Here is a 15,262-nt window from a genome sequence, read left to right on the forward strand (position 1 = left end):
TATAGTCCACAAATGGAATCACTTGTTAAGGTCTTTGATGAATCTTGTGCAGTGAATTGCTTAATTTTGTAAGATAATAGTTTTTCTGTAAAGTCTAATAATGCTGCTGTTACAAATGCCATGAGTCCTGATTCTCTTTATAGTTTGTGTTAAATCCTTGGCATATTTTTTTGTTTTAAGTGTGAAAATACAGGCTTTTAATGCTAGAAACAGAAGAAAAAATCATCATACTACACTTAGTAAAATGTGTGTCTGATAAAATGTATTCTTTTCACAAGGAGACCACCAAAATAATTTCATTTTATAATTGATACATTTATCATTGCTAATTATGACAGAATCTTTATTTCAGTTTTTTAATTAAGTCATTAATTACATCAGCATTCCACTATATATATTGATTGTACTTTTCATAGCTTACTGTTTAAAAACAAAAGTAAATCTGAACATGACTAGAAAACATTAACAGGAAATCTCTGCCTGCTAACAAAAGAAGTAGTTTCAATAGTTCATTTTTAGTTTCAATATAAATTTGAATTATCACTTTCACTGCTGCTACACACTGGTCATTCAGAAGATGGAGTGTTTATCCTAGACACTGATTTAAGAAGAGGCATCTGTTGCTACTGTGAATATAGACTAGAGGAGTCTTACTCAGTTAAATGATTTGTTTTGTTTATTTCAGATCTTTTCAACAGACTTGTTTGCAAAAGATGATTTTATGTCTATAGAAAATTCTGAAAGTCATCTCAGGGGCAGAAGAAATTAATGGAAAATTTATTATTGCTAACTGTGTTACTGTCCACCAAATCACATAGCTGAAGCATTGCACTTGTGCTTGATGTTTTTTGCACAGTGTCCTCGGGGCAGGTGATGTAGCTCAGAGCACCTGAGAGCTTGGTGTGGGTTAAACTAGATCTCTGAATCTCAGAATCTCTGTTTAGTATGCCCTTTCTTGTTGTGTAGATGTTGGTAAAACAGACCAGTACTACACCAGGGAGTTGAGAGAAAGAGCAGTTGTTTTGGAAGCAACCCCACTTCATTGGTTGTGCCACTAATTTTTTTCTGGTTTCCATCTCGGGTGTTGGTGTTAGAAGAGATTGTGTAAATAGTATTTTTCTTAATTTTCACTGAAAATGACGGTGAGCATGTACATAGATCTATTTTTTTTTTTTTTTTTGTGGGTGGCAGCTGCATGATGCAAACCAATGTTTTTTAGGTATTTAGGTGCTGAGCTCAGATGTTGTTAACAGCCCTGCAGATAAAATATAACTTGTAGCTTGGCAATACAGTGTTTAGCAGCACTGCACACTTAAGCTGCTCCTCTTGAACATGTCATATTCTTTAATCACATTTAAAATGCAGTTTTACCTAAACAGTGAGATAGGTGGACTATCTTGAGATGAATTAAAGCACTTATTTAAAACAGCATTGCCACCCAGTATTATATGTTAAACCATGTCTAAAGTCTAGCTCTGCCAGGCTGCTGCTGCAGCAGGCTCTACAACATCCTGCTTGTTCCTAGATACTTCAATTCAGTGTATGTTTTGTAAGAGTCTTCAGAACTCTTTCATACTGCTGTTTTTTGGACATACGTAGAGAGATTTTGGTGATGCTGATGAACAGTTCTGTTATTGTCAGTTTCAGAAACCTACATCTCCTATTTCACAATACACTATTAATACATTTTTGTGCTCAACATTAGTGAATACCCTTATTCATATTTTATAGCACTGAGAGTAGTATTTGGGAGGTGGGTTGTGTAAAAGCTTGTTTAAACTTAGGTCTCTGGAGGCAAAGTAAAGTGTTGCTTAACAATCCAGCATACTGTTCATTCCTTGTACCATTGTTGAGTTTTTTTCTCAAATTTTTAAACAAAATTGAAAGTACCAGATGAGGTTTTTTTCAGATCTGTTTTGCACAGGTCATAATTTTGTATATCATTGTTTACTGTTCAGGAATGGTTTGATATATTTGAAAGAACCTCAAGGATGTCTGTTTTTAATCATTGAAATGCAATTTATTTTCTTTCCATAGGTCTTCCTGTGTTTTCAGAGAATTGCTGCTGACATACTCGGCATCAAATTAAACAAAGCAGAATTGGAACAATCACAGGTGATTTTCCACAAATACATGGATTTTTTAGTATTTTATTTAGTATTAAAAGTGAACTTATGGATTTACAACTGTTCTTTAAATAAATCTTCATCTGTTGTTCTGAAAATAAATATTTGAATTCACAAAAGTTTTTTTGAAATATGATAATTCCTTACTTATCCATCATGATCAACTCTCTGAAATAAAAAAAAAATGTTCAAAAATGAAGAAAAAACTTTAGTTCTAAGAATGTTTGTTTAAAAATATGCTTAAGATTAGTTTGGAAATTAAATATGTGTGCATATACAGGTAGCATGGAAGATATTAATGGTATTATATACATGGGTTTAAACTGAAAAGTTTTTCTACAATCCAATTTCAGAAACCTCAAAAAGAAAGATTATACTACTGAGGCAACCCTCTGTCATGACATTTAAGATTACAATTATTTAAATTTATTTAGTGAACCCAAATGTTGCTATTCTAATGGTGTAATAACCTAGATCTGCTTTTCAATACCAGTGTTAAACATGTACCACAAAATAAGTCGATAAGTTTATTTAAAATAAATGGCAAAGCATTTCTTATGTGCAGCTTGGTCTCCTTCTTTTTGAAATATACAATAAATACGTAATTTCTGAAAGTGCTTTGCCACAGCCATGTTTGCAATCTGTGTTGAAGTGGTTAACTAGAAAACTGTAGTGCAAACAGTAAAATTGTAAAATAAACCTACAGAGCATACTCAACAAGCAATTTAGTTTTAAAAAGCTGTAATTTATAGGCAAGGAAATACTAAGTGTGTCTTTTAAATGTTCTTTTACTACTAAGGTGCCATTCATCTATTATTTTGAGCTCTGTGATTATTTGTGCTAAATAATTGAGCACATAGAATTCTTTAACTTTTCCTTGGTTGTCTACCTAGCACTGGACTATCAGTCCTAGACCTCTCTGTGCTGTGAGTGGTGTTCTGTAACTCAGGTGCAAGATTGTAGAAATGTGTGTATAAATTTAAAAGAGACTGATGATAGGGTTATATGGAAAACTGTATCATTCTAAAGAAAGGGTCTGGTTATAGATTTTTTTTAAAGTAGGAAGCTCCATATAGCCCCCATTCAAGAGTACATAATTATGTCAAACTGGTATCAGATTTAAGTAGGCTTCCTTCTACTTTAATATTGTAATTACCTTTTGATTTTGTTGAGTAGATCAATGGAATAGGCAATATATCGGTCAGTTGATATTACACAAGTTGCATTAGCAATAGCCTATAAATAGTTAATTTGCATAAATTAAATACTGTGGCATATATTACTGTTGATATGAATCCAGGCTCTAATTATGAAAAAAAGGTAAAAAAAAAAAAATCTCTGAAAAACCACCACCACCGACAAAAAAACAACAAAAGAAGAAACAAAGCCCGTAAATGAATTTGGACAGAAAATAAACTTCACTGTTTCAGGTACAGCAGAAGTCACTGTGTGGTGCAAAAGTGTGTGTGTAGCTAAAGAGTGTGAGATGCATAATTTGCAAAGTTCTGTTAATGGGGCATAATTTTAATCTACTCCAAACAAGCAATAACTCTTTGTTATCAGTAAAACCTTTGCTCCTTTTGAGAGGGTTATTTTGAAGGGATTCTAAGAGTTTCCCCAATGAGAATTGTATTGGAACGTGTGTTAGCTGTATCTTAAGGCTCATTGTTGTATGGAACCAAATGCCCCCATTACTTCATAAGAACAGAAAAAGGAAAGGCTCTTCATAATCTGGAGAGTGAAAACTTGAACCTTCATATCCTCAGGAAGATAAATTCTCTTGAGAGAAATTCATTTGTCTGCAGTAGAAAAGCCTAATTGAAGTGATGTGCAGGTGCTGTTTGCCAGAAGCACGGAGCTGGTCTCGTGGCTGGAAGGAGGTGCTGTTAGAGGACAATGCCATAATCAGGGTTCTGTTTTACCATAGACTCTGGTATGACCCATGCAGGTCCCTTCAGTGTGGTGGTGGTGGGAGTTTTTCCTTCTTCCATCTCTAAAATGGGCACGTGTCTTCCTTAATTTGTGGGACAATTATATGAGGTGTGTTCCTTAAAGTTTTTAGGCATTGAATACTCTAGCTACTGGGCTATAAAATTAGATCAGTGGATAAACAGATGCTAGATAAAAGCTATAAAGAATCTAATAAATACAAGACAATAGTAAATGTGACTCATCCGTAAAGTATAAAGGTGTTGACTTGGATTCAATCTTTAAATAAGGATTTTGGTTTTTACAAATATGCACTATTTACACACTGGATTATATATTTGAGTTTTCCATATTTTGTATAATGTGAGATTTCCTTATTTTGAAAACTGAGATGGTTCTGGCTTGAATCTGTTTGTCAGAGAACATCAGATATGTTCATTCAATCTAGACAGTAGCAAAATATGATTAAATACTGAATTTGTGTAAAATGCCAACAGTCAAATGCTATACGTGTATTTTTTATTGTCTAGTATTGAGAACACGCTTTAAAATTATTTCTAGTGCTCAATTTTGTGCCTGAAGATCTTATTTCTTGTGTTTAGAGTCAGTTATGATTGTTACAGTCTAGGAATATCTTAGATGTGACTCATAGGTGGATACAAATAAGTAAGAGGAATCCCAAACACAGTATTTTAACTAGTATGAATTTGTGGTATTTGGCTCATGACTTTAAAGCTTTGATGACTAGTAGAACTGCAGATGCTCTTGTGAAAAGTATGTGAGGTTCTTGGTTGCCTTCAAATTAGCAGCACAACTTCTGTTAATTGACTGCAAGAACAAGCCTTAGAGATTGAATTATATTTACTCTGCATTGTTTCAGAAAACAGCTGCAGCAGTTTAAGGTATTAATGCAGCCCGAGCTATTTGCTGCTGCCCTTTTGTTGGAATGTATTGCTCCCACATCAGAATCAGAACATGGAAGGTGATCATGTGCTTTGGCCACATCAGGGTGAAGTTGAGCAGCTTAGCTTAAACTGCTGCTGAAAGTTTTTTAAAGAGAAGCTGCCAGACTGTGCTGAAGTGGATGAGGTGCAAGTACACGTTACATTCCAGCAGCTCTCCTTTGGCAGCAGTGATCTCCAGCAGAGGAATAGGACAGACATTTGGGGGTGGTAAGTTTTTAAACTATCTCAGCTAGAGCTATTAAACCTTGTCTGTTAACATGCTGAGATGACTGTTAATCAAACCTTTATTTGGACAAAACTGTGCTGAAACAAAGAACTAGATTACTCTTCATGCGTGACTGGAAAGCAGAGCATGTTTTTTGAAATAGAACAGTTCCAAAATAAGAAAATTGCAGATTCTGACTTATTTTCAGTCCTCAAAATACTCTCCCTCTTAAATTGCAAGGGTCTGATGAAATGTGAGGAAATAGCTCCTTTATTAATCAAATGTTTTTCTTTCTGTATTTTTTACTTTCAACCGTAGTGTAAAAACTGCATGGGGTACAGCTTTGTTCCTTGGCATTGGCAAGAGCTAGCATTTTTGTAAGTGATGTGTGGTTTTCTCTCTAACTAAATACTGGTTCAGCAGACCAGTGTGTGTGTGCCAGCTTTGTACAATAAAGTGTTTGGCAGATAAGTCAGATCTGGAATACAGAGCACCTGGACCAAGAAAGGTTGTTTCTCATTATTGACAGTGATTTGAACCATGGCAGTTATACACTTGATGTTGCAAAGAGGCCCAAGTTTTTAATTACCAAAAAGTTAATGAAAGAAATGTTGCAATGATATTTTTAAACTCTTATTTGGATGAAATTCCATTAGAAAATCCAAGTCATTTATGATCATCAGTTTTTTGCTACAGTGTAGCTAAGCATAGGTCACTAACCTGCCTGTGTTTACAGGATGGGATTTAGACCAATGTTTGAGGAACAATTAATTACCGGCTGATTGCAGGACTTTAGGGTTTTTTTTTGCTCCTCAGCTCTAGTCAAAAGATTGGTATGAAGAAACTAGGTCCTGTGAGGTCAGATAATGCTGTTTAATGCTAAAACTCCTACTACCGCCCTACATGGGATTTGGCAACCTTTCTCTTGATAACATCAGGCCAGGAGTCCAGTAAATCATGAGTGTTGTCCACTAGATAAGATAATATGAATGTGATGAATTAAGCTCAAGAAGAGTACTTCAGCAGCTAATAAATCCACGTCCTTTGCCAGCCTGTGCAATTATTGTTGCTTGTTTGACATACAGGTTTTATTTACAGAGGTAATCTTGAATGTATACTGTTTATATATTCCTAATCCAGTTTATATATTGCTTCCTTTAAAATAATAGAATTTAATTATTTACTAATTAATTTTAACCTTGAAAATATATTGTAGGAAAGGTGATGTATTTAAGAAAAAATATTAAACTGGTTTAGGGTATTTTTTGTAGGGACTTACCTCCTCTGCTCTTTCTTTGCTGAAATTGTTCTATGAATTTTACTTCCCTTTGCATGAACCCTGTATTGACTCAGTATTAATAATGAGAACTCCGTATCCATTACCTGTATTGGTAATAAGAAAACAGTTTTTTTGATTTGTCTTTAAGGGGAAAAATGGGAACCTTTTATTTTTAAATGAAGCAAAGAAAAATCAAAACTTAGAGCATTTTGATATGAGGTTGTTAATTTGGTCACTGCTTTTGGATTATATATTTAGGTGTAATGTGATAGTTATGTGATGGAAAAGATGCATGTGCACAGCTAATGCACTTGTTATGAGCTGATAATGTAATATTTAAGTATCTTTGACTTAAAGGAGGAATAGGCCACTGTCATCTTTTCTTCCACTGAATTCCCTGCCTTTTTATTCTGTCCCTTCTCTAGCTTTAATACACTTTTGCTCATTGCATGTATGAGCCTTTCACTTTGGTGCTTTGAGAGGGCATGTTCTGGAAAAAGCTCCACAGGCAGCCCTGGTGCTGAGTGCCACTTTCAGCCAGACCTGTTGCTCTTATGTCTGCCTAAGGCCTGAAAATGCACTTTCCTTTTGCTTCTGCATAATCTTGTGTTATCCATTCATTCTTTTCAACTACTGATTAATCTCTCCATTGTTTTCCTTCTCTTTTCTTTTTACATTCTTCTCCTTGCCCTCTATCCATCATGTTGATACATGGTTAACAGAATGTTGTCAGGGCAGAACTAGTGAAATATCCTGAAGAAGATAACCAACATCACACTTCCAACTGCCAGAGCAAAGTCTGCTCAATGCAGTAGTTCAGGTATTGATGGAAAACTTGGTTTGTTTCTTTTTTATAAACTGCATTGCTTTTACATGAAGTAACAACTGTTAAAGTAAGTTCTTTTGGAAGATTGTGTTTTGTACGTGTAAGTACTTGTAATACTCATATTATTTTGGAACTTTGAGTACAATTAATTACATAGTGTTTCTAATAATCAGATAGTTTGTAGAAACTTTGAAACTCTTTGTGTTTCTGTATTCAGTGCTGTACATTCAAAATATTACATAGCTGTCTCAGATGGAAATGGATGCAAAATAATACATTTCTGTCTCCTCATGTAGGAGAGCATCAGTCTTATTATATGCTTTGTAAATAGAATGCATTATATCTGCTAGATCTGTATTAGAGAATATAGTATGCAGAGCTCCTTTTTATGCTAATATCTTTTGCCAGTATGCCTATCAAAGCTTTTTAAAAATATTGCTGTATTTAAAATTTGCTTTGAATTCTGTCCATATTTTCTGATGAAATGCTTGGAGTAAAGACAAAAAGACTTAGGTACAATTTCCAGTTACAATTTAGGCAGTTATTATTAAAGGATGAATGGCACAACTTTTGCAAATAAATTCTGTTTTATTACTCTGACACAGAAAAATTTTCATGGAAGTAAAACTGCATTCACTGCTTTAGCAAGAAAATTCTACTCCTTTTGTAGTGTTTTGATAACCTACCAAGGCACTTGTTTCTGCTTAGCACGAATAAACCTAGAATTATAAATGAGCATTAGCACCTGATAAGGTTTCCTGTAAGGTAGTGAAAAAAAATACTGGTTTATTTGTTATTTTTCCCTTTGTATTTCATAAAAATCTGTTGAATGCTTTGCCAGCATGAAGTTTCTATTTTCTGATTGTTACTGTGTTTTCTTTTATGCCAGAGAGTGGTGAAGGCAGATATTGTCAACTACAGTCAGGAGCCTGTGACAAGAACCGTCAATCCTTCCAGAAGCTCAATGTGTGCAGTTCAGTGACCACCCTGTTCTTCTGTGGCTCGATACCTTTGCAGTGCTCCTGCCTTCATGCAGGCTCTGGGATACCAGGAACTTTGTTTTGACAGGGACCAGCACAACAATGCCGTTAGAGGTTTCAGAAACATCTTCACCATTGTCCATTACAAAGCAGCAGGCAGTTTTTTGACTGGCTCAAATTCAAACATGAGACCACACACTTGAAAAATTTCAGTCTATGTTCTTTAAAATTATATTTAAATGAAACTGTATAACTGTGTTTTATGTTTCCTCCTCTCTATTTGACTGATACCAGAATAAAAATAGATGAGGAAGCCCTGCACTCAAAATGCTTTTAAAGACATCAGCCTGGAAGGGTATTTTGCCAAAGCATTTTAAATTTTTTTTTCCCCAGTTATTTGAAGTAACACTCAACAAAATGTTGCTTGGAAAAGCTGTTGTTGGAATAATTTTAAACACATAATATATATTTTATCTAGGGATAATTTTGAAATTGTTCAATTAATATATATACACTTAGCACAAAATGTGTAAGTTGTATCCAGTGAGAAACAGTGCTTGAAATAAAGCTGTTATTATAAAAATAGTTACTTCTCTGAAGTCTCAAATTGTCTCCATGGATGCTCTGAAAAATGCTAGTGTTTTTGTGTATTTTTATTACCACATCAGCATTACTCCTTGCACTAATAGATAGGCTTAAATGTCATTATGATTAGGGATGAATCTCAGTCAGCAGTTTGGTCTGTAAATGATGAGTGGTATATTCAACATGCATTAGAAACTGTTGATAAATCAATTAGCATCAGTCACTTTAAATAACTAACAGAATGAATTTTGGCCTGGTACTCTTAGAAACTGTTGATAAATCAATTAGCATCAGTCACTTTAAATAACTAACAGAATGAATTTTGGCCTGGTACTCTTTTCTTTCTAATTTAGAATGAATGACAAATAAAAAGCTGTGTGCTCTGTAATCTTCACACTTGTCCCCTGTTGCTTTTCTAGCAGTGCACACAGTTCTCTGCTGGCACATCTGAACAGAAAGCTAAGGAGAGAAAAAAAATTAGGCCATCTCAATGCCCAAACTAGAAATCTTTTCCTGTTTAAACTCGAGAATGTGCTTTCTAACAACTGCAAGGAAACATCTGGAGATTCAGAAAGTAATGAGGCTATGTAGGAGGCTTGTATATCACAAGTGAAAATTCAAGTGAATGTTAAGCTGTTCAAGCAAGTGCTTATTAGTTGGAACAATTAAACTATTAGTAGTTTAACAAAATAGCTGAACTATTTTAACTATGTGAAAAAATTGCAGATGGCAAACCCCCTATTTATTAGCTTAACACATAATTATATAATGTGATATGACTTAGTGTGTATTGTTTAGCATTCAGATGTGGGAAATTCTAAGAAGCTGAGATATTGAGAAATTATGCCACACTAAGGTAGGTGTGATTTGCAGTAAATTATTCATTCTAGTCTGAATTCTTGCTCCTTCCCATAGGGTTTGTGTCCCACTGCATAGCTTTACTGTAGAGTTAACTGCAACTATGGAGGAGAACTCGCTTCCACTACCACCAGATGAGAACTTCTCTTCAAATAGTTTTTCTTCATAGTTACTCACTTCACAAGTTTATGGCCTCCAAGGCAGGTGGAAAGTTTTTTAAATCCTTACGTTTCTTGGTGTGTTTGTGGCCTCAGCTCTGCTCCTGTGTTCAAATACTGACAAGAACTGCCCCCCTCTGGGAAGCTGAGCGCAGCGTAGCTCAGGCAGGTGGCTGGTTTTTTTCGCTAGTCCATGTGTATTATCTTCATGGTCCTGCTTCCCAAGTAATGTGTGTAGCATGGTCTTAAACACCCAACTTCTTGGGTTGTTTAAGTTTTTTTCTTTTAAAAGTTTCTGTAATAATACTTTTCAAAAGAAAATGCTTTTTTATAACTTCATATGCAGAGTCCATTATCACCTTGAATAATAAAAAACTTTTGCTTTTACATTTTGGGTATCCTGCAGTATGAAAAATGTTATATGTGTCCCAGTACAAGCTGTTTTACAGATGGATTTTATGTCTTTGTCTCATCACAGTTTTTTATTCTCAGTGCCTATTTTTCTAGCTGTCTTTGACTTGTACATCCTTTTGTACTCTATTCCTCTTGATCTTTTCACCAACTGCTATGTTAAAGGCTTACCTTCTCTGAAGATATTTTTGTTTATGTTTCCAGACTGCCCTCATTCTTTCTCCCTAACATACATGTATATTATTTACACTAACCAGGAATCTCCTCTCTTCTGTGCCCTCAGCCCCTCCTTTTGCTGCCCCTCTTAACCTCCTCAGCTTTTTGTATTGTATACTGACTTCCACTCTCTGCTTTTCCCTCTCCTTCCTGCCCCACAGAGATCCATTACCTGTCCACCTTTTAATCCTTACAAATGAGCTTTGCTCTTTTTGCTCAGCCCTGGGGACCCCACCTTGAGCCTTCGATTTCCAGCTGCAGTCTAAATCCTTGGCTGTGGTAGCTGCCTTTGAAGTGCTGCAGCAGCTTTGGTTGAAGATTCAGCTCTGCTGTTGCTGGTGCTATGGCACAAGTTCCTCCAGGCAGAGCAGCAAGGTTAGAGATGATTCTGGAGTATTAAGCAGTATGGAGGGAGGGAATAGACAGTGTTCTGTAGGGAAGGCAAGGGCTCTGGTTACTGGATGGATAGACACAAATCTACTTAGAGAAGGGCTGTGTAAGGACTGAGTCTAGTTGCCTTCTCTAAGTAATGTCCCGCCACTACTGATTCATGTATAGTAGAGCTGAATTGTGCCATAATAGTGCACTTAAGTTTTCTCCAAGGTGAGAACTGGTGGAAGGCAATTCAGCAAACAGTTACAAGGTAAAAAAATGCACTGCTATCCAAAAGTGAGGCGACATGTGCTTAATGTCCACGGACATGGGGAGTGGGCTGGAACAAGTGAAAGGTGTTTTTTCCTGAAGCTGAGGCCAGATGAAGGGAAGAAACATGTTCAGGGCCTGATCTTACACAGATGCACACTGGTGAAGTGATCTGCCTGCTCAGAGCTGTTGTAACTAATCATTTCAGTAACAGCTCTGCAGTTAAAGGTTGTTGCTAAGTTCAGCTCCTTGCTAAGGTCAGTCTCTGTGATGTGGTGGATACCGGTAGGTTCATTGTGTCTCTCTGTTGAGTATCAGTGCTTTTAAAACATGGATCTGAAGCATTATTAGACTCATGCAACTTCTTGTCTTCTGTGGTTCTAAAGTTTGGTGAGTCAGATTGAATCTGTTTCACAAACAACAGCCTGAAGTTATTTTCCCTTGCAACCAGATGCTGTGAGTGCCAGAACCTGTGAGGAGTTCACAATCTCTCTGAATACATTATTCTTTTGACAGTTCATAAAAGTCATAAAAACACATGAAGCTGCTTTTTAACTGGACTAACTTTTTTTAAAGTTTAGACACATGCAAGGTCACCAAATTATGTGAAATGTGCTCATTTGAGGAATTTGATAATTTTCAGTTCTATCTATCTGCATTGTTAGGCATCTGAAACTCCCATTTCTTTAAATCACTGCTTGATTTTCACTGGAAGAAAAGGACCTTTGCATCAGGCAGTGTCTTTTAAATGCAAAGATAATTTGCTTGTCAGCAGGTGCACCTGATAGCCTGATATGCAAAGTTTTATAATCATTTTGTAAAGAAAAATATCATAGTAATATTTGAAGTCAGTTATTCTGCTTTTTTTTGAGGATGGAAATTTAGATAAATTGCAGTTGTATTTTGCCTTTTAAAATTTATTTCATATCAGGAATATGGTTGCTTTTTCACAAAGATTTATAATCTTTGCTTCATGATGTTCTTGACATTTTTACAAAATTGTAGTAGAGAGTACTGTTTAGTAGGTAAACACTGGTATATCTAACTTGGACTGTACTGTGCTGCTAATGTTTTGACAGAAGATTGAAGTGCTGTTCTGTAACATAACTAGCATGTTTATAATAATGGGAAATTTTCTGCAGGGGAATTTTTCCTATTTAGAATACTTACATGCATTTCTGATGTAGCTTAACAGTTTGTATAAGGGACCTGATAGATGTATTTAAAGCAGCATTGACTTTTATAGAAGTTATATTTACAAAGCTGGCATGATTAACTACTTTTCTTTCTGGAATTTGCACATTATTTCCCAAGCAAAGGTGTCATTCTACAAGGCTGTATTCTTTTCTTTCTCAATTCAAATACTACTGCTTAACATATAATCTGATTTCTTTAGGCTGTCTTTATTTAAAACCAACTCATAACCACTTAAAATGTCAAAATAGTGTTGAATGTTGCTGAAAAGAAAAAGGCAAAAGTTATCCATGTTTGCATAGGGGTAATGGCATACGTATAAGATTAAAACTCCAGTCCAGATAATTATCTGTAGGAAGCAAATTTATACTCTGATTTCAGATGCTATGAATAGAATGTGATTAGAATTTAATGTGCTGCAGTTTTATTTGCAAAATACACAGGTCCTGTATAAAACCTCTTTTTATAAAGTACTCTCTAGAAGCCTTGGGGATCCCTGTTTAACTTGCAAATGCCGAAGTTTGATCTTCCCCAAATAGAAGATAGTGAAGCTCCTGAGTTCCATGAACTGATTTCTATTTTCAGCTTCCCATAGAGAGCTGACTGTTCAGCCAATTTAAACTCTTTTTTTTTTCTACTCCACTTCATCTTCATTCATTTTGGCACCATTTTGAACTGGAAAACTTCCAGTTAGCTAATTGGCCATTTGCCTTGTTTTATGTGGGGGTGATGTCAAGTGCTGAAATAACCGATTGACTGAAAGCAATCTTGTTTCAAAGGCTGATCAGAACCAAACCTCAGAAGGTACAAATTTCAGGTTTGTTTTGTATTTAACTGCTACACAGCAGTCCTTATCCTAGTGGACGAACCTCAGTGAAGAATATAGTTTTGAGGTCGAGAGCTGGTGTTTGCTCAGATACCACATTTAGAGCACTGAATTCTGGAGGAAGTAGGAATCCAGATCTTTTTTTAATATCACTTTCAAGACTTCCTCTACTTCTACTCTGTAATGTCATACTAGCAATCAATGCTTTTAAGAAAATATTGATTCAAGTCCCCATTTTAAAAAAAAGTGGTATGTATACTTTGGTTCAGGAAAGTTTTTCTTTTAAGGATGAGTGATAAAAACTGCTTGTTGTATGAAATATCACTGGCATAGTTGAAGATATTTAATGCACATTCATATTCATATTTTGTTGTTATGATCTGTTAAATATCCTATATTCTGCTTCCTACTTTTCTTATTTAAAGTATTCTTTAAATGATAATGACTATAAATAGAAAACAAATACCAAAGCAGTTTTAATTAATTTACTACTCAGAAAAAGTCCTTCAAACTGCTTCAGGCAAGCATTTTTTCTTTGCTAGCTAAACTCCATTTCTGTCCTTTCCTGGGCTGATCTATACCAGGTAGCTTGGAGGATCATGACCTACTAATCCTTTTTGATTTCTGGTGAGCTTTTAAAAACAAAGTAGACCAAGAAACATCAAAGGGGGATTTAAAAAACACACACTGTGCCCCGAAAGGTAAATGTTGCTTTGGAAGGCATTCTCTCCTTTAAAAAAGAGGTTCTTGCTGTGGTTCAATACTATTCACCAAAAACACTTAAGCATATGCTGAAAATTAAGCATGTATTTAAGTTCCCTTGAAGTCTGTGCTGTTTAAGTACACACTTGAAGCTAAATACATTCTGTCATACTTTGCTGACACAGAAATTCTGGCTCCATTGAAATAAATGCCTTTGCGGATAAAATTCTTTCAGGAATTTCAGTGTTTCTTAAATTTTCTACCCATTGTGAAGGGTATAAAGTCACTAAAGGAACTAAAACTAAAGCCACTCGCAAGTTAAAAAGAAAAAAAAAAGAAAAAATATGTTTCTCATGTGATCAATTGTTTTTCTGATATTTTCTCTAGCATGAATGATATGGAAATTGAAAAAAATAGAAGTTGAAATGTGGTTCAGTTTTGTGATCAGAACATTTACTTGACATTGGGCAAGTTGCTGTTTTTGGAACAAATGTTTCTCAGATCCATAATGAATCAGAAACAAAACAATCTGGAGGCACTTGACAAGTCTCCTTGCAAACTGAATTCCAACTGATTGTGCAGGAAAACATATCAAGTTCCCATTTGTAGTGTCTGAATTGCAGATCTGACACGGAGGATAAACAAGAGCTGGTACTTCTTACTCAGATTTGGGGAGGTATTTGATCACCATCTTGGAAAAAATGAAGTGTGATTTCTGGAAATAATCCAGTATTTGTCAAAGAATGGTGAGGCAATGTTTAACTGCATAATGGAAACTGGAGAGAAATGTTGACATCCCACTCATCAATCCAATTGCTTTTTTATCTCTCCACTGTCTTGGAAAGAGAGCAAAGTGTAAACCAACATTTGGCACAAATGGGCTGTCTGTGCCATTTAGGAGCAATTTGCATGTAATTGGTAACAATTACACAGACAACCCATTTATAACAGGGAGTGAGCTCACAACCTAGCATAAGCGACAAGAAAACGAATCGTATCCCCCAGGAATCACACACTGATGTAAGAAAGGAAATAGAAGTTTTTCAGTTGAACCTCTTCACTGGTTTTATCATGCAGAAATTCAGGGATGCAAATAAGCCTGTATTCAACAGGTTATACAAAAGTGCAGCTTGTGTTTGTGCCAGAAAGCTTGAATATAATCAGGAGTCTTAAAGAGGATGCTCTCTATCTTTTTTATTTTCACTCAGTTTCTGCTAATGTTCCTGACTAAACAACCAACCTTTGAAAGTTCAGAGTCTAACTCTGTTTCCATATGGTCAGCTGCTGAACTGATGAGGTGGCTTCCCAATCTCCTCTGTCAAGGGCACCTGTTGCCAGCCAAGTCCCCAGCAGCAGAGAC

At 35.5% G+C, this 15,262-nt stretch overlaps 1 protein-coding gene across 1 annotated transcript in view; it reads left to right on the forward strand.

The window, feature by feature from the left end:
- The window catches only part of RAB28 (RAB28, member RAS oncogene family), a 63,318-nt gene extending 54,029 nt beyond the window's left edge, over positions 1 to 9,289 (forward strand). The window contains exons 6-7 of the mRNA XM_059845156.1: positions 2,038 to 2,115; positions 8,220 to 9,289. Of these exons, the coding sequence (XP_059701139.1) occupies positions 2,038 to 2,115; positions 8,220 to 8,312 (171 nt within the window). The 3' untranslated portion in view covers positions 8,313 to 9,289. The remainder of the gene's footprint in view (positions 1 to 2,037; positions 2,116 to 8,219) is intronic.
- The last annotated feature ends 5,973 nt before the right edge of the window (positions 9,290 to 15,262 follow it).

Source organism: Haemorhous mexicanus, chromosome 4 (assembly GCF_027477595.1).
Source record: "Haemorhous mexicanus isolate bHaeMex1 chromosome 4, bHaeMex1.pri, whole genome shotgun sequence".
Classification (NCBI taxonomy): domain Eukaryota; kingdom Metazoa; phylum Chordata; class Aves; order Passeriformes; family Fringillidae; genus Haemorhous; species Haemorhous mexicanus.